Source organism: Empidonax traillii, unplaced genomic scaffold (assembly GCF_003031625.1).
Source record: "Empidonax traillii isolate 1590-97213 ecotype Southwest subspecies unplaced genomic scaffold, ASM303162v1 scaffold189:size1549363, whole genome shotgun sequence".
Taxonomy (NCBI): Eukaryota; Metazoa; Chordata; class Aves; order Passeriformes; family Tyrannidae; genus Empidonax; species Empidonax traillii.
This window is the reverse complement of record NW_020955382.1, coordinates 964,740-989,681: the sequence shown is the minus strand read 5'-3', so window position 1 is coordinate 989,681 and position 24,942 is coordinate 964,740. Positions and strand designations below refer to the sequence as shown.

General features: G+C 49.5%; 1 protein-coding gene across 3 annotated transcripts in view; it reads right to left on the bottom strand.

Moving 5' to 3' along the window:
* The window catches only part of NFATC1 (nuclear factor of activated T cells 1), a 109,927-nt gene extending 85,318 nt beyond the window's left edge, over positions 1 to 24,609 (bottom strand). For 2 of the 3 annotated variants that reach the window (XM_027886553.1, XM_027886554.1), the window contains exons 1-3: positions 24,476 to 24,609; positions 14,488 to 15,586; positions 5,115 to 5,274 (exon numbers count right to left, since the gene is read on the bottom strand). In XM_027886553.1, coding sequence (XP_027742354.1) covers positions 5,115 to 5,274; positions 14,488 to 15,586; positions 24,476 to 24,608 — 1,392 coding nt within the window. In that variant the 5' untranslated portion in view covers position 24,609. Of the gene's footprint in view, positions 1 to 5,114; positions 5,275 to 14,487; positions 15,587 to 20,412; positions 20,497 to 24,475 lie in introns of those variants that run through there. The other variant, XM_027886550.1, reaches the window with a different exon arrangement.
* Between the last annotated feature and the right edge of the window lie 333 nt (positions 24,610 to 24,942).

The following is a 24,942-nucleotide window of genomic DNA, read 5'->3' as shown; positions in this document are numbered from 1 at the left end:
CTCTTCTTCTCATCTTGCCCTCTGGTTATTGCACAACCCTCTTACCTCATGCTGTTAAGTATTTGTGTAGCCTGGTGCATGAGAAGTTCTGTATCAGACTTTGATGCCCTCTGAAGTTACAGTGCTTTGATGGATGAGGCTTTCTATTCCCTGAGGGGTTTGCAAAAGGTATTCATTGCTCATGGGTCTGAAAATGAAAGGGGACTGATGGATATCTGCAGGGGCCAGCACCTGGACCAGGACCTTGAGCTTGTTATCCAACAGTAAAAAATCCAGCCGATTCATGAGAAGCAAACAATAACATGCTCCACGTGTTACTGAGGTGCACAAACAGCTCAGGGGCATGTTGGTGCCTAATTATGGTGATGTGGAGATGTACAAAAAATACCAGGGCAACAACTGCTTTAGAGAGAAGTCTGACACTTGCTAGTCATAAGGGGATTTACAAATCCCAACACATGCCTCAAGGCCTTTGAAAATCAGGCCCTAAGTGCCTACTTGAGATCTTGTCAAGAAATGATACAGACGACTCTTGCAAACAAATCTCCTGGCACAGACAGCATTTTGACTATGTAAATCATCAGACAAATTGTTGTGTTTTGCCTGTAAAATGAGGGAGTTTAGACTGTGCAGCTGTTAACAGGCTCAGATCAAATTTTGTATTGGAGCACAGGAGCCATGCACAACCTTTACCATCTCATGGCAAAGTGATACAGTGAAAGGCACGACAGCATCCACTCTATCTTCAGTGTTAACCTAATTTTCAAAGAGGAAAACAAATTCTGGATAGTATAGGTTACCTAGATAAAAAAGGAAAACCCCTGCAACTCCTTTGCTTCCCTTCTTCTAACTAATTTATCTACAACAAGAGTGATCTTAAAGAGAATTCCGGGCATATTTTCTGTCAAAAAACTTAATCATAACCATGGCCTTTGAAAGTGCTTACTAGGCTACTCTGTGCATTTGAATATTTTCTTTCACCATTGAGTACAATCTCCTATGGGAGTACATCATACCCTTTAATTAAACATTCCTGAGTATTTGGATTTTATCTCACAGATACACCGCACCCTGCTTGTAAAAATTCCATCTCAGGCAGTCAGAGTGCTTGACTTACTCCAAAGATGAGTTATTAATTAGAATATCTACAGACCATATATTTATAATCTGGTGCCATCCCTCCCCAGGGAGCCCAAAATTTATCTGCTGTATTACTTACCTGCAGCTGAAACAGAGCCATCGCTGCCTGGAATGCAATTCCCATCTTGTGTAACTCCTCACCACCACTCTCAAAATGAAGAATGGGAGACAGGTCCAAATGGAGGACATTTTTAAGATGTTCTGGATGCCACCCCCTTGAATTAAGTTCACCTTGCTCAAAATACGGCTGCAGCCATGTAGTGCTGTGGGTGTCCTAAGGCCCCTATTCACTTCATCTTGCTTCATTCAAAAAAGTCCTTCCACTAGCCATGAACTCTTGTGAAGGGAGAGGTGCCACCAGGATGTGTACTGACAGGATTTCACTCCCCAAAGTGGTCCCAGGTTTAAGCCTCACCTGACACAGCCTGCAGCTTCGCAATGCCTGATGCCAGCTAGGGCACCATCCCTGTTTTGACTCAGAGCTGGGAGTACTCCTGTCTGCAATCACCAAAGGCAACGGCAACTCGCAAAATACTTCCCCGAGCCAAGGGATGAGAAAAGTCAGTGCCAGCCGTGAGCTCACCAGCGCCGCTCCCCAGCACCGCTCGCTTGCCAATCTTCTGCGGCATTTTTAGCTCGCTAGGCGCGCCCGCTCGTCCCACTCTCCAAGCGTTTAGCAATCGGGAACAGCGATAGCTCAGAGCTGCCATGGCAGCCAAACACCCAAACAGGCAAAGGCAAAACGCGAGAGAGTCGAATATTGCGCTACGGGGCTCATGAGCCTTCACGGGCAACCTGAAGCTCTGCAAATAATATCATTCCCAAGTGCAGAAGGGAGGGTGCAGCCATTCCACACAAGGAAATCCACAGGAAATCCTGCTGGCGTGAAACACGCCCTGGGAGATGGCTTACAAGAGCTTCCATTGAGCAAGTCCCATGAAGGCGATGCAGAGATGACAAGGAGCAAGTGGTGCCTTCCAGCACTGTGCCAGGACAAGACTCTGCTGCCACAGGCAGCCACCAGCACCTGTCAGGCTTGCCCCTTCCATAGGTCAGTTTGTATCCCTCTGGCAGCCTGCCATGCTCAGCACTGCCTGCCCTTTCCCATGCTCATGTTTGGGAGAGAAAGGTAATCTCATACACTGGTGGCCTTGCACACAGTGTCAGGCCTTCAGCTTTACATGTGGATCTCTCCAGCTCCACACAGGAAAGAATCACCAGCCTGGAGGAGCCAGTAGAGCCAAGGAAAAAACTGGTCTCCAACCCTGAGCTTCATGTCACACCCACGAGAGACTCCTGCCCTCCTACGCCACCACTGTCCTCCTCCAGCACGTTTGCCTCAGAAACCTTTGATCCTCAGACATTCCATCTCCCCCAAGAAGAGAAGAGATGGAGCAGCAGCAAGGAAGCTAATGGTGCCTGGAAGAAAACAGATAAGCATGCTCTGGTTGCAGAGAGAGCAACCTCCTGGCAGTTTTGCTTGGGAGCCATACCATAAACAGTGGATTCTTTTTGGATTTACTTCTCCTCTTCCTTAGCAAGCCCTACAGATTTGTGGAGATATTAGTGTGAGAACATCTCCTGGTTTGGGAAGCAAGATGCCAGTGAGAGGGGGTTTGAAGAGAAAAAGAGAGAAAAAAGAAAGATCTCTTCCACATTCTCTTCTTGCTGAAGATAAAGGGGAAGAGCTTCAACACACACAGCAGAATTGAAGCAAGTTTCCCCAAAGTACCAACATAAGAAAGCCTGTCCACATGGCTAAAAAAATATAACACAAAAGGGTAGTGCAAGAGGTCAGAGCAGTTTTATGAGAGGTTTCCCTGAGTCGATACAATGGAAAACACCAGAAATATTAGAGGAGAAAGCTTGATGTAAAATCTCTCACCTGAAGACACTCAGGTTCTGTTGGAGCTTACCTCTGGGTTTGAACTCCAAAAACTTAGGCTCCTTTCTGTCTAATACAGGGGGATGAATCAAACCTAACTCAAATAGCTGCACCATCTGGAAATATGTTGGTTCAGAGCTGCATTTTACAGGTTTTGTCAGTCACTAATTTATCAGAGGTTAGTCCCTAGATTTCCTCCTCCTGAATTTATTTATACACACTTTTGTTTTTCAGGTACTTCTTTAATTATAAGTACTTACTATTTCTCTTCTAAAAATTATTTATAACCACTTGCTCTCTTTTTGGAAGTACTTTTAATACATCCATCCATCTTTGGTCTAAGTCAGAAGCTTTTATGCATTTCCTCAGATAACTGGCCATGGTGGCAATGTCAGCGTGGAGCAGCTTTTTTCTGGCCCCCTTTATGTTTCTGTTCTTTCTGGAGAAAAGGATGCAATAAAAAGACTGAAAAATACACTAATCCTTATTAAACCAGTAGAGCCAATTGACAGGGCCAGGACTGTCTGCTTCCTCCCCTCTCCCTTCATGCCCTTCCATAGCTTCCTCCCCTCTTTTCTGACACTTGTTTGTGTTCGGAAGCTCGTGACTGACAGACCGGGACAGGGAACAAGAGGGGAAATGTCTGGACACATTTAGTCCAATTAAATGTTTGCATCACATTCGATCTTTCCAAAAAGCCCATCAGAAACTCTAAACTCCAGGCTGGCCATTGCAAATTGATTGCCTCCCAATCTGCATTTCCTCGCATCAAGCCACACACAGAGCAGGCATTACCTGTCATCACGCATGTCTGCCACAAGCCCCTCTTTAATATCATCCACAAATGCTCTTGTTAAAACCTTTCAACTTCCAGCAGATGACTTCCATAATCCTATGTCACTGACGAGTTCTGGCAGAGCTAAAGAGTGAGCTGCGTTTGCTGCTGGCAACTCCCCTCACTTTCCTTTTCCAGCTACCACAGCAGCACACATTCTGCATTCTGCAGCAGCATTCTCTGACCAGCGTCATCTCAGCCTCCCATCCTTCCTTCTAACGATGTGTTTGCTAACAAGCTTTTACACCAAATAAGCAAACACGCACGAGCCCTGCACGTGTGGTCCGTACATCATCTGGAGCCGTCCGGGCTTTCAACAAGCCATCGCTCCTATCAGAAGGCTTGTGGCACGGACCCAAGCAGCGTGAGCACGGCAGCAGTGCCCCAGCACCCATGGATCCTGTGATGTCTGGGCAGTGACAAAACCTGGGCACAGAGGGTCACAACCCTGACAGCCAACACTGGAAGTTTAAGTGCTGGGTGAGGAAGCAGCAGCTGAAGAGGGACAGGCACTCTGTCCCACGCTCTCCCACTACTTTTTCTTCTTTTGTTTTAAACGACTAAACCTTGTTCTTCCCACTCCTGAGCAAAGTCCTTTAAAAATGAATGAGACTAGTCATATAAATGAATTAAGGGTCAGTTTCAAGTGTTATTAAATTAAATGCTTTATACACAGTAACCAAAGAGCTCGGTCGAATTCATGAGACTAGATTCAGACCTCAGATGCTTTCCAGAGCAGCTGGAAGGGCTTTGGGAACTGAACAGAACAAACTTTAAGCGCCTCCCTTTGCTCAGAACTCACTGCAACATCCAAACCAGTGACATACTTCTACATCACTGCTACAGCTCTGCACTCCAACATGTGTTCACAGTTCTGATTAGATCCAACTGCACGTTAAGGACTAAATGTACCGAGGCACATCCCCAGCTGATCTCAGTATAAACCGTGTGTCTGGAGTCTGACTGCACAGATAGGTCCGTGGTCACTGCTTGCCAGCTGAACACTCACTGAGTCCTACACAGACAGAGCAGCAACCCTCTTGCTCTGTACTCACACTGCTAAGAGCAAGTGGATGCTCTTGCCTTGTTTTTTACCAAAGGCTTGGTCCACCCAGTTTAAAATGCGCTCCAAGGCGCACTCGCGTGCAGCAATCTTTGAGGACGGGAAAAATCTCCCACCGCTTTTTTTGGTTTTGCAGAAGAAAGGGCGCTCACCACGGAGCACTGAGATAAACAACCCGTGCTGTCTGATACCTGCACAATAGGGTGGCCCCCCGCAGACGCCTTCACAGCCCCTCGACTGCCTTCCGTCTCGTAATGGGCTCGGTGGTGGGATTTCGGCTGCACTTCAATACGGAGCTCATAAGGTCCTGAGTGAGACGGCAGCTGCCAATCAAGGGCAGGGAGGGACGGGCTATAACAGAAAGGAAAACGGATTAAAAATTAACATCAAGGGCACTATCACAAACCACAAGCATCCAGCACTATTACTTTAGAGACCCTGTTTCACGGTTCATCCTCCACCACATTACGTTTAAAATTTCATCAATAAGGGTAAGCCCACGACTTAAGTAATTTAGAAGGTAATGATTATTTTATGAAGATTTATGGGTCAAGCATATCTGATGGTCCAGATGGTAACCGATTTGTAACCAAAATGGAAAAATTTGAAGACATAGCTTACAAATATATTGACTCTTGAACCAAAAGAAGAAAGGTAGGCAGAAAAACACAGAAGAATTTTAGGAAGAAGCTTTCTGCTGCGAAAGTGAATGCCAAACCAGTCCATCATGTAATAAATCTAATGGATTTCAACAAATCTGCTCAGCTTATAGAGGGTGAAAAGAAGAAACAAAGCCATGTCCCTGCTTCCTTCCCAACACAAAACACGTACTAGAGCCTTGAAACAAAGCTATTCTCTTTGGGGTTAATGCACTGCAGGGGAGCAAGCTCTGAAGTCAGAACTTGCTTGTGAATCCTGATGGTGATGCTCAAGTCTGGAGAAAATGCAGCTCACTCTTCTGGCTCTGTGTTGACTGTGCAATTAACTAAAATACTAAGGACTCATTACCATCACAAAAGCCAGCAGGCCCAAGAGCAGTGATGGTGGCAAGTGTCATTCTTAGAAACCCCTCTTCCAGTACAAAACCACACTTGAAAACAGCGAGGAGACCTGTAAGAAATGCCAAGTTGATGCTTTGGGTTGAAAGAAAAGAAACAAAAAAGCACTGTAGGAACAGCAGGCCTGAGACAAACTTATCGGTCTTAAAACAGAAGCAGAAAGCTTCACAATTAAACAGCTAATTTCATGTCAACTCTTTTTTTTTTCCTTTGCTGAATTCTCTTCACTGGGTGTCCTTCAAAAACCTTTACAAGTAGTTAAATGGCACAAGCACAACATACTACCCTGCCCTCTTACATTAAACTTTATTATTTCTCCCATCAGCGCACAGAAGGTGACCAGCAAGCAGAAAATCATGGTCCTCAACCCTCTGTAGGCTCCCTGCCACCCTGAGAGGACTTGTCCCACCACAGCACACAGGTGAGGAAGCTGAAGGGCTTACTAGCTCTCCCCAGCCTGGGAGGAGGCTGGGCACTGGGGATTTTTTACTGGTCTCCTGCCTCACTGCAATAGCTGGGGTGCAAGGACAGCCTGAGCTGTGTGAATCACAGCTGAAACGAGCTCCCTGAGAGGGAAAGGATGCACAGGAGCTTCCACACTGGATGTGTCTACTACAAACACATGTTCAGCTAGAGACTGAATACTTCATGTTACCATCCCAGTGATCCACACTCCAATGCACTTTCGACTTCTCAGGCATTACAGCTCTCACATTCCCTGGGGCATCCCTGCTGTCTCCCACGGCAGGACAGGGACTTTGACCACTAGCACCAGCACTTTTTTTGCTTTGCCTTTTAGATTTTTTTTGGGGTGCTTATCCAGCCCTGTATGACCAGCTTATTTAACCCGCACCCGCCAGTGCACACGTGCACATGCACTGATGAGACTTCAGGTGGTGCTACGTTTCTCTGGGCTATCTCTCTCCTCATTGCTAATACATCTGAGCCATGCGATTTGCAGGCCTATGAACACACACTGCACACATTACAGGGGTCTCCCAGCCCTGGGTGAGGACCCACAACCACCCTTGCTCTCTGGGCACCCCCTGCAAACACAGAACAGTTTGCTGGCAAGTTACAGGCTCCAAATTTCCAGCTATTCTGCTCTCCAGCCCTCAGGACATGCAGCCTAATAACAGAGGAGGAGAGAAGGAAGCAACCATTTAGCTCCCAGCTCTGCCTAAATGGGAGCTCACCCAAAAGATGTTGCCTCTGTGCAGGCCTCCACCTGCCATGAACATCTCTGGATCCAGCAGAAGCGAGTTGGTCACTCTCTCACAGTGGCAAGATCCTGCCAGGGACAAACCCTGAATTTGGCTACCACTTCTCCACACGTGGAAACCCCAGCCTCAGCTACAGGCAGGATGCTACACCTTCTTAGCTCCTGTGCAAGCCTTTCCCCCCAAACGGCCAAGACCCAACTTGGGGGATGACAGGAAGCTCTTTTGCTACTAGACACTCATACAAAGAGCAAAGCAACAGCAAATAATTACAGACAATTGGCCATGGTATGTAGCCACTGCTCTTCGCCCAGCACTTTAGGTACACATACTTCACTCTTAAAAAATCTCAAAAAAAAAAATTCTGGATAAACCATATTTGACTAATGATAAATGACAAAGAGCAGAGCAAAACAGCTGTGTCTCTCCTGGTGATGATCAGCACACATTTTTAAACAGATGTTTCTGGTTTTAAGTAAATTCTCACTTGATGGATCTTCTTTATTCTGAGGACACAAAGTCTATCAGATTACAAACTTTTAACACTTAATTAAAAAGGACAACTTTGACCAGCAGCATGTAGCTCTCCAGGGAAGAGGGCTAGGGTTTTTTTAAGATACAGGGAAGCAAGCAATAGTTTCATAATTAAATACAGCCCTTAAAAAAAAAAAAAAAAAAAAAAAAAAAAAAAAAAAAAAAAAAAAAAAAAAAAAAAAAAAAAAAAAAAAGAAAAGAAAAATGCACAAAAAATACCCTTTCAAATAAGCACCTGAAAATGTCAGTATAATTAAGTTATACTGTAAAATATATACACGTAAAATCCATGCTTTGAAGTAAAGCCTGAAAATAAAAATACAGTTTGTTGTTAGCCTGAAATCTACCATCAAATTCCAAAATACTACCTGCCCAACTATAAATTGACAATTAATGGGAGTTTTCCTGATAAAGGAAGCAGAGTGATGCATTTACCAGTGTCACGGACTGGGGCTGTCAGAGCTATTTCCTATGTTAGGTTATCTTCATCATGCACTTAATTTCCTGCGGCTAAACGTGGTTAAAGGAAAAAGCCACCAAGCAAATGGTGCAGTGGTAAAATCAAATCTGGTTGCTGCAAATAAGCCTTATCAATTTGAAAAGGCCCGAGCTGCCTCTGCTAGCCAGCATCACATGGGGGAGAGAAGAGTCCCTCCACAGGGGTCATGAAGAAGAATAGAAGGTCTTCACACAGCCTTCCTATCAAATATACAGCAGTGTATTTCCCTCAGGTCGCATTTTCCACCAGCTGAAAATACGTCCCGTTCCTTTCCATGCCCTAATAAACTTCACTCTAGTCCTCCTAAATGCTGTAACGAGGTATACTTACTTCAAGGTGGGTTCACAAAACCTGGTGCTAGGCTGTAGAAAACTGGCTCAATATAACTCCGTGCTACATAAATCAGATTAAAAACCAGATGAATAGTGATTTATTTTGCATACACCAGATACACAATATGATTAAATCAAAAACAGATTATCCAGTCTGGCTGACTTCTGCCTTTAGCAGAAAGATTTATCAAGTTACCAAAAAAAAAAAAAAAGATACTAAGCAGCACACTGGAATACAGACAGGAGGAAATAAAGCCAAAAACTTATGCTAAACTTTGAACAGGGGTTTAAGCTCCATTTTCACATGACTGCTATGCATTTGGGAATCAAATTACCATTACGCTTTCTAAGCCACTAGATGCCCAAGGTCGCTGGAAACAGAGATTTGTAAACATTTTCGTCCCAAACCAGGCTGCTGTGCAGAGGAGACATCAGAACAACCGCCAGGCTCGCACTGGGACTAACCCTGCTCCTCACCCAAGTACCACAGCATGGAGCCATCTACCCCAGATGGCACAAGCCCCTGCCTGGGAGAGGAGGATGGTAAAGCCTCTTTCAGCACCCAAACTAAAGCAAGTGACTTAGAAGGAGCGTGGCTGAAACTGGGTGCCCTATGCTAAACTTATTTTTTTCAGAGAAGGACTTTTCCTTTAGAAACAAAAGCACAGACTAGAGAAACCACAGGGCTGCTGGAAGTTCTACCAGGCTACTAGCTTGAATCTGTTCCAACTGCACACCAAATGCAAATATGGTTACCATTTATTATTCATCACCCGGGCCTCACAGTGAAGTGCATGCCTGTGAAAGATCCCTGTGTGTGATTTTGAAAGAGTAAGAAAACAACAAGGATGGCTACGTGCCCACCAACTTTATTGTGTTCAGAATAATATACCTGCTTTACATTTCACCTGTGAATTAATGTGGGGAGATTTTGCTCTCTCCTTTTTTGCATTTCCTGTCTGACAATTGAGCAATCTGGCTGGGATCTGTTAAAATACATGCTGCATCCCACCCCACACTTGGCTGCATTTTGCTGGCATGTGGAGCAAGTAGCTCCTCTGTGAAGAGCATGTGGTGCACTGGAATTCCTCAGGCTGAAGCCTGAAAACACAAGTCGTTGTTGCCATATTCCCAAACAATACGTCACACTACTGTCCTAAAAATTCACATTCAGAGATTGACTTGCATGGGAAGTTTTGCATTTGTTGTCCTAGAGAAAGAACAAGAAGCTATTGCTGTGGGATTGGAGATAACATGTGGCTGGCATCGCATGCCTGCTCATTCTGAATTTAGAATCACAGGGTGCTAAAACGAGCTGGTGAAGGAGGGCCATTAATAAGATGCTCACAGGGGCGTTTGAATGACCTGAAAAACAGTCAGGAGAAAGCGTGGGGAGTATTAAATCAATCAAACATACAAACAAAAATATATCAGTTTACTGAGACAGGCTTCCAAGTAGTCTTCAGCCCTACGGTACAGCAATGAAACATAACTGAAAGCCGCTGCTACGTGGTGGCAAACCAAACTTGTCGAAGCATCTAAATATCCCCATCCAGCAGGAATACAGCAGGAAAAAAGAGAAAAAGTTCGGAGGCATTTCGGGCTCTTCTCTGTCCACTCCCAGCCCCGGCCCCTCAATTAACACTAACGAGTCCCAGGAGATGGTCACCGCCACACAACACAAGTCCCCACTTCACTGGGTCTTGCCCAGACAGCCCTGTCTTTGCTTTGTCTGAGGAACTTCCTCTCACTTGCCCTAAACACACAAGTTCGTGATAAATGCACAGGTCAGCAAATCCGGTGCTGCTGCACTGGTGACTATCTCATCTTAAGGTTGCCTTTTTCCACCTTCAGAAACCCCCAGTTTCTGGAGAAACTTAACTTCCCCCAAGGAAGGTTGTCCTCTGTCTCATGCTCCGGAACAAAACATCTTTAAAAAAAAAAAAAAAAAAGAAAAGAAAAAAAAAGGCAAAATCAAAAGCATCTGAAAGGTCCACAAACCAAAGGAAAGAACTAAAAGGTCTGCAACATTTTAAAATCGTGGTTTGTAAGGAAATCATATGGTTTGGGGCCTCAATTTTTGCTTGCTTCAGTTTAATACTGTCACAGTCCCAAAAGTGGAATGCAAAAAATACACACAAAAAAAAGAACAAGCCCATCAGTGCAGACAAAGTCAAATGTGCTTTTGCAACTTGAAGACAGGTATCTACCCACACATTCTCTAGCTGTAAACTTCAGTCTCCATATGTAAAATTACACGACCATGCTTCTGTGAGGACAAGAACATACATGTATATTTTTGAGGTTGGAAAAGAGACTGCAGCTAAAGGAAATCCAGCTTGTGACAGTTAAAAAAAAAATAAATAAACTGCTCAAGAAAATACAGAAGAGAACTTTTATAAGCCACCTGTGTATTCCTGGAAGCTCGTTTTGGTGTGGCAGACCTCATATATTGCCATATGCCCAACCAACAAACCCAACCACTTCTGTTCCCCTTCCCCCTGAAAAACACTACATTTAGGGCAAACTCAAGTGTTAAAGACCAACACACTTCTTGGATTAATCTGATGGCACTTGAAACAACTACAGTGCATTACTTTTCAACACGTAAGAAACTGCCTTCGAAAAATTCCAGGTTGTGTTTAGTCAAATACAACAGGTGACGAAGAGGTCATATGAAATGTGTAAGATGCTCAGAAACACGGCACTTTGGTGAGTGCCTATACCCTCTGCTGTGATATAGGGTGATTTAGGACCTGATAATGAGTGGGCAAAGAATAAATAAATAGGATTTCAGTTTTGAAATAGTCACTAACAGTGACCCCATAGCTGAGGGCAGAAGTCCAGTTCCTTTACTCCATTTTGGCTTTGAAATTTTTGCCCATGAGAGATCCTGCATTACACAGCACTGAGGAGTGATGGAAAAATGGGGCAGAAGGAACACCACTGACACAGCAAGGGCTAGAGAAACACAGAGCATCACCTGCTCATGTAATAACTGCCTGGCAGAGTGCTTATTTAAACTCTATTTGCTACGTTAATATTAAGAGACAGAAACTTCTTGCGTTTGAGTGAGACAGCAGAATGTATAAATACTGAAACAGAGAAAGGCCTTGGAGTTAAAAGCTACAACAAAATTTCTCAAAGACCATCTCTTGACTCTCTGCATCATGATTTACCTCCAGGTTTTTTTGAAGCAGATTGGTGTATTCAGGTAACCCATTTTAGTTTAGAAAACATACAATTCTCACCACTGCCTCAGGGTTTGTCGCAAAGCTTTCTCTGAAATCCCTGCTTGGTCTCTAAGTCTTTTCTGCATCCCAGGATTTGGCGTGAGGCCCTGGGCTGCAACCAACGGACCACGGGCAAATCCCCAGCAGCACTGGGTTAACCTGTGCAGCCCTTCCTTGGCTACAGGGTCAGGCTCTACCCTCCCATCCTGTCTTGTGCCAAGTCCCATGCAGGAATGTTTATAGTCTTCAAGGAGGATGTGTGAGCCCAGATCTGAACCAAAGAGCCCACAGCCTTGGGACTGGGCTGAGCGTCCAAGCTCACAGTCCTTGTATGCAACAAAATAAAGCAGGAAACACATAAAGACTCTATTTCTGTTAAGGCACACACTATTATACTCTCATTATATACTCTTACTATTGCCCTGCTCCAGGACTCAAAAAGCCTAAAGCAGATTGAACTTCAACTGTGACAAATTAAAAACATCATCAATTTTAGAAACAATACCAAAAAGTACCAGTTTCCCTTTTAAACTGGTGCCCACCATAAAACCCTGGGAAAGGAGACAGCACCTGGCCGATGGTCTGCCTGAATCTGCTCCCTCCTACTCCCAAAGAGATGGGAATGCAAGAGAGGGAGGGAAAGGCGTCAGTGATTTTCCAAGGCATGCTGGCTTTTGATGAAAACTGTACCGCATATTCAGGAAGAGACAGAGGAGGTAATCAAATCTGGTTATCTCAAAATCATTATGACCAGATAGATTTTGGAGCCCGAGTTGTTTGTTGGAATCCACCCCTCCAGCCCTCGTGTTTGAAATAGAACAGATGTGTAACATAACAGGAAAAAAATCCAGCTCTGTTGTGACAAATTCTTAACCAATTTTTTGGAAAGATTTAAAATAACAAGTTTCTGTTGCGTAGGCTGTGATCCTGTTGACGTCCGTGCTCAGTTGCCCAGCGCTTTCACATACATAAAATGAGAGGTATTTTTGGTGGAAGGAAGCACAGTCAGTGTATCTGATTGGTAAAATAACTTAAAATCACATTTCGACAGTAACTTCCAACTGCCCTAGAGCACGAGTTAATGAGATCACATGGAAACATATTGCGAACCAGGAAACATATTTTATACGAGACCAAAACAGTGGAAAAAAAAAAAAAAAAAGTTAAATACACAACATAGTGGGGCTTCGTTTTGTACACTTCACCTTTCTTGTTTGTGTTAGCACACAGGCACACCGGGTGCCTCCCGACGGCCTACGGCCGCTCGCTGGAACAGAAAGATAAAAGCCTTTTCGGGCAAACTGTCCTATTCCTGCCCTTGAAGTAGTCGGCAAAAAGCTGCCCCCGATGCAGCAGCCAACAGCCTGATGAACGTGGGCTACTTGGCACTGCGGTGGGAAAAAATAAAAGGCTTTTTTTTAAGTAGGTGAGAAGGCTCTGAAGCGTTTGCCTGGTGTTAGAAGTCTCCATTCCTGCTCTGAAAGGCAGTGAGCTCCTAACTCTGGGTGGCTCAACCAGACCCAAAGGAGTTGCTGCATTTCCCAGTGCTGAAGTCAGACAGGATCTTGAAAGGACCTTGGGAAATGCAGAAAGGAGGAAGAACAACGATGAGGAAGGGGAATGTACTGTAACACAAAAGGCCACAGGCTGTTCCACCTCAGTTTTGGGAGACGGTACATGGCAGAGAGGTGCTGGCTAGGGAAAAGTGAGACTGACAAGTTTGAGAGCCAGGAAATGCATTGCTAATTAAAACATTTCAGCTATGTGCTCTCTGCTTTCATTTTGAGAAAGGCAGCCTTGCTGTCAAAAGCAAGAAGCCAGGTGTGCTCAGGGAGGAAGAGGAAAGGTGACCATCACCACCATGAACTGGGAACAGCCTGCAAACCTTTGGAAAGCCAAACTATTTTCCTGCACTACATGCTTCTGCATATACAGCCTTCAGACAACTCCAAAATAAAGCCTGTAACAGAGATGGAAAGAGAATGCAAGAGATGTAACTCAAATTCTGGCTATTCTGTGCTGCTTCCTACCCAGAGTCTTCTTGTGACAAATAAATGTGACTAGTGTATTGACTCCTACCAGCTGAACAAATTAGGTTTACTTCTTTAAACATAAAAATAGCAGTGAAGATGGAAAAAAAGAGAATCACTGTCTAACACAGACAGGAAAAAATTGATAGCCTTCAGATGAACTCTAATAATTTCAGATGAACTGAAATAATTAACAAAAGAATCACAGTCTTATTCTACTTGTATTCACTGTGTGTAAAGCATGCATGTAAAAAGGCCCTATAACAGCCACCATAATGAGACCATCTCCTTGTCCTGCAATATAAACATCCTGAGACATGATGAACTTTATTTAAGTAAAGCCACAGATTTGACGGCACCAAATTGTCCTGTTGCCTCACAAGCTTCCAAATACCCCATTTCAGGACTGACCGGCCTGGGGCTCATCCCTTGAGAAGCTGATAAGCAGTTACAACCTATGCATGGCCAACTTCTTTTACCTTTTAGGGCTTTACTCGTAGTCACACCAAACCAACAACAGAGGCATCACAAGATACATTAAAGTGCAGCGAGTGGATGGGCAGATTTGGCAGGAAGCAGAGACAGGAAGGGAAAGGAGGAAAAAAAGGCATGCAGTGAAGATATTACCGGAACTGTCCTCCAAGTCAGAGCTCCTTACCTCATGTAGGATGTTGGAGACAGAGACTTTGGTTTGGCCCACTGGTAGGGATGCTGTGGCACAGACAGGTACTGCTCGCAGAAGTTTCCTTTCCTGATGTGCTGAAAGCTGGAGAAGTCTTCTGGTGACAAATCGGCAGTTGGCGATATGGTCCCGTGATCCTCGCCGGCCGGTTCGGTTTTGAGAGTCATGGATGGGGTGTGATCAATGGCGGTCTTCCTCGACTTGATGGGAATCCCATCGTTCATATCCATGGTGCTGTCGGTGGTGAGGGCGTTGATGGCAGCGACGATGGCGGAGCTGGTGTACTGGTTGGTGTTCCCCAGCCACGTCTCGTCCGTGACACTCACCCGGGGCGAGTTTTGAGGAGAAGGCGTGGGGGAGTGGTGTGGGGAGTAGGAGGTCTGCCGCCCGTTGAGGCTGTACTTCCTCTTGTTGCAGGGAGACGGAGGCCGGGAGTTGCGAGCCCCCAGCCAGTTCTCCTCTGTGATGCTCGTTCTGGGAGACGTTGATGGAGAGTGCCTCGGGGAACTGAGCAAAGTACAGGCCACCATGCTGCGCTGGTAGCCCTCCTCCGTGTCGGTGGTCTTTGGAGAGACACACGGGGACTGCCACGGAGAGGTCTGAGGTGAAGTGTATGGATACGAGTAGTTGGACTCATAGGAAGACGCTTCGGAGTTGCAGCTTCTGGAAGACAAGCTACTGGCTGGACTCAGGCAGGACGGGTCTCTGTAGGTCTCGATGTTCGGTAAGTTCAAAGTGGCAGTGGACGGCGACCGCTTGGGGTTTGGGATGGCCTCCTCGACCTCATCGTGGAAAAACTGGTTGTTGTTGTGATGCAGCCCCATGTAGGAGGTGATCTCAATTCTAGGGCTCTCCAGCGCTGGAGCTCCGTTAGGTCTCATGTTTGGAGGCAGGTAGTACTCAGAGGCCCCGCTGTCAATGTGAGCTCCATATCCAGACGGATGGTTTGTCGACGGGACAACTGAAATGACGGGATTTGATGTCTGCAGGCCATGACATGGAGTTGACAATGAGGAATGCGCCACATTTAGAGGCAAGCCAGCATTTACATTTGAAGACGCATAATTATAGTGTTCTGGAAGAAAACAAACAAACAACAAAGAATGACATGAGGTGCTGCACGAATATACTCACTTAGCAACATACCCAGCTGAAATGGAGGGACATGGCACAACACACAAAAGCACAGCTCTCCTTAACAATCCAGCCCACAGGCATGCCACGCTGGGGGAGAGGCTACAGACTAGCATCACTGAAAATGTCACTAACTGAACACCACAAGACAAGATATTTCGGGAGGGAGACGTACACAGAGTCTGTCTTGAGGATGTGCTTGTTATGTGAACCTTCAAAGGAAAAAAAAAACTTTAAATAATGTCGCTTCAGCATTGAAAGACTGCAGCACTGCCCAAGAGATCTGTTTTTTACACAAGTGAGCCTAACTCCCTCCCTGAAAAGTTGGAATACACAAAAAACACAGGACAAAAAAATAAAACTGGAGGCAGACTAAAGGAAAGAACATGATCAACTGCATTCCGTTAAAAAAAAAAATCATACACAACCAAAATTTCCATTACAGCAAGTTTCCGACTGGTTCCAGTTAACTAGGATTTTGGAACAAGATGGATGTATTGACCTGCTGTGGTTTCTGGGACCACTTATCCTCCAGCCCAACTGGCAGAGGCCAGGTGAAGGATAAACATGGATGTCTCACTATTCAACGACAGCTGAAATTCCACTGAAATTGCTGGTTATTGTGCACGCCACATCGAGTGCTGCCAGCAGCACTTTCTCTGGGCCAACGCTCCAACCATCTAACAGCTCTGGGTGTATAAAAGCAACAGAAGAGTTGCACAGCCACTGTGGAAAACCTGGACAGTGACAGATCAGACCACAGTCCTGTGCCAATGGGGTCCCTGACCCAGCACAGTGGAACCCCCTGTCCTTTGCATGCCTCCATCCCTGCTGCACTACAGGGACCAGCCTCTCAAAGCTGGTCTACAAGAGGTCATCCCTGCCTAGCCTCGCTGTCTGCCTGCAGAAGGGACTCCTTCAGTTCTGCTTCCCCCACCCCAGGGATGCATATGTGACTCTCTCTGCTACCCAGAGATATTGGTGGGCCACACGTGGGGAGATGGGCAGCCCTCAACCAAGCCTTGGTGCTCTGAGCAGTGGTGGGATGAGGAATCAATCTCCCCATTCTTTCTTATCTACAGGGACTCTGTGTCATCAGTACATGTGAGACAAGGGGCCCTAATGCCAGTACCTCTTGCTTTACTGGGAAAAGACAGCAAAGCCTTTCTGGCAGGGACAATGGTTGCTGAATTTGGATAGTGCCGTCGTGCAGGTTCCTCTCAGCACTCTGGAACTGGAACCAGTTCCAGCCCCAAGAAGTGCATCAGCCTTCCCTGAGGTTTATTATGGCAGCAGCAGCACTTTCCTGCAGGACAGAGGGAAATTCTACATCCCCCGCTGACCGCAGCCAGTCCACATAGGGAACCTGTCCCTTTTCCTCCCAGGAGGCAATTTCCTTTGGGAGTCACCCTTGCCTACCTTCCCTAGGGAGATACGGACAAGCTGTGTTAATTACTGCAGCTGCTATTCCGGAGGCAACCTGCTCCCGGGAGTGCTGCAAATGCAAACGAGCCTCCAAGCTGGTAACCAGCACAGCCAGCTATTCTCTTTCTCTTGTTTATCAGCTCAGCCCTCTCTGGTGTCATCCTCCTGCGATCCCGCGCTCACCTTTCTTGCTGGCAACAACTCCAAGGCAAACGGTACTTAGGAAAAATTAATGTGCAGTGGCAGCTTCACAGCAACTCCACGATGTTCCAGCTGATGTATGTCATGGCAGGTAACAGTCAGGAACAATGAGCAACAACACCTTTTGAACTCACTCTCTAGTCTGCCTTCAGAGACCAGCCATTTGCTGAGGAAGGGTCATTAAATTACACTGCAGTGTGCCACAAATAAAACTGGATTATTCAAAACATGCTGCAGCTTCATGCTCTATTCAAACAACCACACAGGCAGGAAATGTAGAGAAAGAAGTAACACTTGTCAAGACAATCCAACTGCAGTGATGCAGCGGGTTGCAGATCTGTCTGGGTGATCAGAATCTCCTCCTTCCAAAATCAATCCCCTTTTGTTGCTGCCCTGCCACACTGCTCTGCGTCACCACAACTGCCATCACTTCCCTGTCACTCTTCACGGAAAAAAACCCTGAAGTGGTACAACAGTGGTAAGATCTTCCCTGTCTCAGAACTTAGCTCAGAGAAAGGGTCGAGAGCAGCGCCCTCAAGGCACCTTCAACCCCTTTACTGCTTCCTCCAGCTCCCAAGAAAGGTGATGTCTGTGGCACCACAGACTGCTGCCAGGACACTGGCTAGGCTCTTCTTCCACGTACCCATCCACAGCCTCCTGGTCTGGCATGTAGGTGGATGGCACTGGTGGCACGGCACCTCATCCAGCTGGTCCCCACCACGCAGTCGGACAGCCCAGGCAGGGAAGCGAGGGCTCAGCAGGCTGCCCCAGCTCTGCACCCACTAGGAGGGCTTTGCCTCTGCTTTCTGCAGAATCTGTGCCTTTGGATCTTGCATTAAAAATATATAGGTAAACAAACAAAATAACAAGAATAACTACCACTGGCGAGAAAAGTGTTGTGGAACCCAGCAGTTCACTTAGAATCTAGTGCATGACTAGTGTGACGTTCAAACACTGCAGTCTGCTGGAGATCTGCAGCCCAGGCTGAACAGGCAAAATAAAAGTTCAAATGAGCCTTTGTAACCCAGTTTAAAAAAAAAAAAATAGTTAAAAGATAGGCTCAGGTGCTACAAGCAACAAGTTCCCAAATTCACATGGCAAGGAATAGCCACTTTTAGAACTATTATGCTTTTTTTGTTAAAGTCAACTTTTAAAGGGCCAAGAAAAATAACATGTCATACAACTCACACAATAATATTCAAAACTGAAAGATGCAAGATCCAAAGCTTTCCAAACATATTTAGGTATCTTAAAATTACAGGCAGCATGTAAAAAGTACATCCACCAAACATAAAAGCACCAAAGCCAGAACCAGGAACAGGACTGAGCACTTCGTTTGTGAGCTAAAACCTACCAGCTACAACTTCTGAAAAAGGACATTCTTCTCCAAAATTTCTGTATTTACAAAATTCATTAAATGCACATCGCTATTCAGTACTTATAACAGGTTAACATTTTCTTCACTGGGGTGAATTAGACAGAAATAAAAAGCTGCACCACAGAACGTAACTGTGTATGGTATTTCTACAGTCCTGGTGGGGACAGAAGGTGGGTAAGGCTTTAGCATGGTGTCACTGTTACAACCGTGATCCAGAGAGGCTGCGGGGACCAGTGCACTAAGTACCTTCTACCTACTACACTTCTACCAGTGTATTTTAATATCCCATTATTGCATAGACCAGTGGAGGTTTGCAACAGTTCTGTTCCAACAAATCCACACTTATGTTAGATGCAACTAGAACAAGAAATTGGACCTCTTGATTTGTGAGCACACCTCCACATATTACATTTCACTCTGTAGCAGTATAATTTTTTTTTTCTCTAGCCAATTTCACAGCACATTTCTGTCATTAACTGGCTGATCCTGCAAGGCACTGGACACCACCTGTTTTTATTTACATACCTTAAATAGGAATGCAGAACACCTGCAGCTCAAAGGGGTTTCAGAGAAGATGAGGGCTGTTTTACATTTCAAAAGATGAAGCCCCATCTAGGTCTATGTTTAAATTCGTGCTTTCAAAATTACCTAACAGAGTTAGGTACTTTTCTCACTAGGACTTTGAAACTCAATTTGCTTAGGCCCCTCCATTTTAGACACTGAGGTGTCTAATGACTAGGACACTCATCTAATAAGCTTGGTGTGAAACTCTTAAAATTGCCTTTTAAAAAAAACCTAGAAGCACTTAACAACTATTTGGACACCAATAACATCGCAGAGAGCTCGGCATTTGAGGAGTGCTGGGAAGGTCCAAACGCCTTCACCCACATCCCGGCAAACTGCAATAGGCAAGGCAAGGATTTGGGAACCTGCTTCAATTTACAAGCAAAAGACAAAGCACAGACGCAGCCCTACTCTGAGGCAGCGGTAAGTCATCTACTTCCAAGAGAGCTTTTTACAGTGACCTGCTACCTCCAACACCACTGCAAGTCAGCCCCGTACCAGGAAGAGGCAACTTTTTCTCTCTGTCAATTCCAGGCTCGTTCACCTCATTTCCACCTCAAGTATTGTTGGAAGTCATAAAAAGAGGCAGCCAGACCGAGACACCAGAGTTGGGAACAGTTGAGACCGGTGACACATTCGCGCCCGTTATTTTTATTTACAGATGACCTTCAAGCTAAACCCTGAGCCCAACTCCGGCTCAAGGGGGATGGGGAAGGGGGCTGAAGCGCGTTTTGAACCGGCCCATCTCTGTAACGGGCGAGAGACCCAGAACCTCACGTCCTCAGCCGGGCCGGTCCCGGGCTGCGCGCAGGCGGAGGCCAACGCGGGAGTCTGCAGAGCCCAAACAACACCAAACAAGTTCTGAAAACTCGGCTCCCCGGGTCATCTCCCCTTGCCGGCTCGTCCGGCTGCAGCAAGGACCCCGCGAGGGGAGCGCCGACCTCCTGGGCAGGACCCGCTCCCGGCCGCGGCCGCCGCCGCCCCGCTCGCCGCTTCCCGGAGCGGCGGAGGCGACAAGCGCCGCCCGGGGCCGGGCCGACCTGTCCGGGCGGCACTGCCGGCTCCCCCGCCCCGCTCCCCGCGGACGGGGGTATCCTTTCCCCTCCCGAAGCGGTCAGCGCAGGGAGGGCTCCCCGCAGCATCCCGCCGCCGCCGCCGCCACCCCCGGAGGTACCCCGGGCCGCCCCGCCGCGACCCACCTCCGCCCTCATCGCTGTGCTTGAACTCGAAGAGGAAATCGAAGTCAAACTCCTGCTCGGCCTCCACGCCCGTCATGGCTCCCGCCGCGACCCCCGCCACGCTCCGGCACCCAGGCAGCGGCGACGGCGCAGCCCCGGCCCGCCCCGTCGGGCTCGCCCCGTCGCGGCCGGACACCTGCTGCCGGCGGGCCGGGCTGCGCGGAGCCCCGGCACGGCGTGGGACGGCGGCCGCTGCTGAGCTCGGTAACGTGACCCCGGCCCCGACGGGCGGCCTGTCTCGCTGCCGCTGCCACCGCCTCCGATCCGCCCTCCCGCCCGCTGTTGATGTTTCCGGGTCGATGCAAACAGCCGCGATGCCCGGCCCCCCTCCTACCCCCGCGCCGGGGCTCTGCCCCCGCAGCACAGCCTGTGAACCGCGGGCAGCCCCCGCCCCGCCCGGGGGGCCCGGCACCGGGGGGGGAACCCCAGACCGCCGGGGGCTCGCCGGCTCCCCGGGAGCGGGATGGGGAGCCCGGGGTAGGCGGGCAGCGGGACTTCACCTGCTCCCGACCGGCGGTAACAGCGCGGGGCAGGAGCGGCTCCTTCCTCGGTCGGCGAGGGGGCAGTGGGGAGGGAGGGCTGCTCAGCCCACTCGGGGGAACACCGGCGTGTCCCCTCTTCACCGAGGACTGCTAAGGTTTCTTCCGTGGGTGCCCACCACGCCGCGTCTGCGAGCCAGGAGGCTCCGCTTTCATTTATTTATTATTTATTTCACTTAGTCGCAGCACCCACTAGTGCCAGCTGCTATAAAAAGCGCAGTAAAGCGGGACTCGGAATGCTGCCGGCCGCCTCTGTGCGCCGGGGAGGGACGGAAAGGTCCCGGGGCAGCCGCCGCGCACCGGCGGAGATCCTGCAAAGGTGACGGTGCGGGGCAGGCACGGCGCTGCCCCGGCCTGCCGCCCTTCCCGCTCGGACGGGATAGAAATCAACTAGGGGAAAAAAGTAAACGACGACTTTTTTTTCTGTTTCGAAGTGTCTTTCTGTAAGGTTACGCCAGCCCGTCTGAAGGTCCCTGCCAGGCAAAGAAGGGCCCGCCCGATAAGCTCAGCTGGGCTCCGCTCCTCAAGCTCCCGGAGCTTCAGGCCGGGTTTCAAAAGGAACAGTTATTTAAAGCAGTTATGGAAATGGTATTCCCTTTTAAACTCAGGGAATACCATTTTCCAGGCTTACGACTGAAATCTCCGTTACAAAGTGCCAGGAAAACACAATTTTTTTCCATCTGAGCCCGTTATGCTTTTTCCCCTCCTCGCCGGGATAGGCGCGCTGGGTTCTCGCAGGAGCCCAGCTGGGCTTTGCCCCGGGGGGGACGAGTGTGCTCGGGGGCGGCGGTGAGGCAGCCTCCGTGGGGCTGCCCTCGGTGCTCGCAGCCCCCGTCTGAGTCACCCGAGTGTGCTAAAGGCCTTGGCTGCAGCGGAACCCCTTCGCCTGTATCTGCCAGCTTGCCAGGACCGTGCTCCCCCCGGGATGCCGGAGAAGGCCGGAGGCGGCGGGGACAGGGGCCTCTCCTCTCATCCCCTGTGCAGGGCCTACAGGCGAGACAGCCGCCTCATCCCGGCCCCCAGGCTCCCGGTTTCCCCGGTGTCACACCCTGCCACCTCTCCACCCTGGATGTCCATCTCCTGGGCCGCCCCGGCAGGGAGGCGAGGAGAAGCAGCTCCCAAGCTGCTCTCGATCCTTTGCCTTTTCCACAAGTGGCGCCTCCGAGGTGGGTGAATTGTCCCAGACTATTTACAGACAGCTTGATTTGTCGGTGCCATAAATATGAGTGCTGTCAATGAAATATTTCGATTGGCACCCTTTCCTTGGAGAAAGAGGAGAGATGTGCTATGGAAAGGCTAGAACCGAAGTGATACCACATGTGAGGACGGAATAACAGCGGTGCTCCAATTAATAGTCCAGTTTAAACCGGCGCCATTAAACTGGGGAGAGCGAAATGAGCAATGCGGGGGGGGCAATGCGCCCCAGTGAGGCCATTCCTATGCTGCAAACTGCCCTTGTGTGACCCATTGACTGACCCACCAGCTCAGCTGCTGCCCACTTAGCCTCTCCCTGCAGTGAACCAGAGCTGTTCCAACTCCACAACGCAAGTTCGACGGAAGACACAGCAGACAGGCTGCTCCAGATGCAGCCCACTGGCCTGAAGGAGAATTCAACTTGTCCACGGCATTAAACATGGTATAACCACTGGCATTCTTAGAGTCAGAGGACTCCACAGCTTGCTACCACCCCTAAAAAAAAAAAAAAAAAAAAAAAAGGCAAGGTCCTCCCACTAGGACTCTTTGCGAGTTTCTTCCCAGACTTAGCAAGAAATAAAGTATTTTCTTGGATTGTCATAGCTTGGCAATCAAGTGGCACCTTAATTTGCAGGCAGCAATCCTGACGCGCAGGGCTCCCCTACGTGTTTCCTGGATTGGGTCACGCTTTCTGGCTGGACTCACTTTCTTAGTCCCTTATAAAATACATCAGCGGGGAAGAGAACTATCGACGAGGGTTGGTGCATTTCAACACAGGCATCAGAAATGCCACAGAAGTGAAGGAAGGGGGATATTTTTTTTTTCCCTTTTACAAGAGGCGGCAGAACGCTTTTTGTGTCAGCTGCCTCTGGGTGTAATTTTTATAAGTGGGTGTATTCAGTGCCCTTGGAGCCCAGAGCACGGGAAGAGCCGTGCGTGCAGCCCGCGGATGTCCGAGCGTGCGACAGGCACGCCAGCCACTGCTACTAAATACAGCATAATTAACTTCCATCCCAAAAGGCGCTCCATACTTCACAAGCGGAGCCACAGTCACAGCTGCGCTTGTAGCTTTCGCACTGGCAGGATCCTCACAACTGAAATGAACCCCTGGGGTGAAAACTGCTGTGTTAAAAAAAAATAAAAATAAAATAAAAAAAAAAATAAAATGAGTCCTGAGCGCCCTTCCAGCTTTCCGGACAAGCCTGGGGAATGGAGTCACGTTGTCCCACGTTGTGGAATAAACACAGCGGACATGGACGGCCCCCCCTGCTCCACATCCTCACAACTTTCTCTGCCCGGGACGCGCGGGCTCGCTGCACCAGCAGCAGTAGCGGCGGCACCACTGGGTAGAGAAGAAACTTTGGAGCCGGGGAACAGCCGGTAGAGAGGGGCAGGGGGCAGCCCCCGGGCCCGCAGCGGGGAGCCGGGAGCTGCCCCGCACCTGCCGCGGCGCGGAGGTGATGCCCGGTGGGGATGCCGGCGGGGTCCCGCTGCCGGGGGAGGCGGCCGAAAGGAGCCGTAGGGAAAGCGAGGTGCAAAAGTTTAGCCGGTGGGCAAGACTAGTGCTGGGCAACGATGCTCCGGGGAAAGAACAATGTCGCGACTGGCAGAAGGGAGGCTGAAGCCGGTCCTGGCTCCGGCCAGACGCTGCCCCTGGCAGGGCCAAGTTCAGCCCCGAGGAGCAGAGCGCTTCCTGAGCCCCGCGCCCATCATTTTTCCCTCGAGAAACTTTGCCGCTGCGTTTTCAGGGCACTCATCTTTGCAGGGGCAGCGAAAGAAGACGCGACAGAGAGCTGGGATAGCGGGGCAAGCCCTGCCCCCGGGGCTGGGCCGGCGGCGGCAGGGCTCTCGCCCCCCGGCGGGGGCGCGGGGCATGCGGGACGGCGGAGCCCCGCAGCCGGACACGGCGTGCCCGCCTGTCTCGGTGTGCGGGAGCGCCGCTATGGCGCCTGGCACTGCCCGGGACCCGCAGTTTGAGGAGACTCCTTTGTCATTTCTCCGGGAGCGTGGGACGGCTGCAATGACCTCCTCCAAAACCAAGCCTGGGGCCGGGGAGGGAATCCCCGAGCCGCCTCGCAGCGTGTCCCCCTGGCCGGACCCCAGGCGCTCCCGCAGCCCCGCCGGGCCGTCAGCGGGAGCGGGCCCGAGCCCAGGGCCGGCGGGAGGCGGCCGGGAGCAGCGGCGGCGCCGTGCGAGAGGCGAAGGAGACACCTATTGGCAAGGGGCCGCCGCGGGGAAACACCGGGGGACACCGCCGCCCGCCCTCCGCCCCCCGCAGCGCCGCCCGTTACCTTCCTCCGCCGCCTTCATGGTGCTGCCGAGCGGGCGGGCGCCGTCCTGCGGGGCCACGGCCGGCCTCTCTCTCCCGCTGGATGGGTCCCGCGACGGCGGCGCGGCGGCGGCCGGCGGGGCAGCGCTTGGCATCCACCCGGCGGGGCGGCGGAGCCCGGCACCGCGCCCTGGGCCTGTCGCCTGTCCCGCCTTGGTCCCGCGCCCCCCGCCCGCCTTCACGACCCGATGACCGGGGCCGCGCCGCCCCCGGCGTGGTGGCCGCGCCCGCGGAGGCACAGGAGCTCGCCGCCGCCGCCCCCCCGGGGCCGGGGCATGGAGAGGAGGGCGGGTGTGCGTGGGGACTTCGGAGGCACTGCCCGCGCTGCGGCGGCGGCGGGACGGGGCGGCGGGCGCTGCCGCCCGCCGGGAGCAGCGGGCGGGGGACGGGGGCAGTGAGTGTGCGGAGCGTGGAAGTCTCGCTCTGACG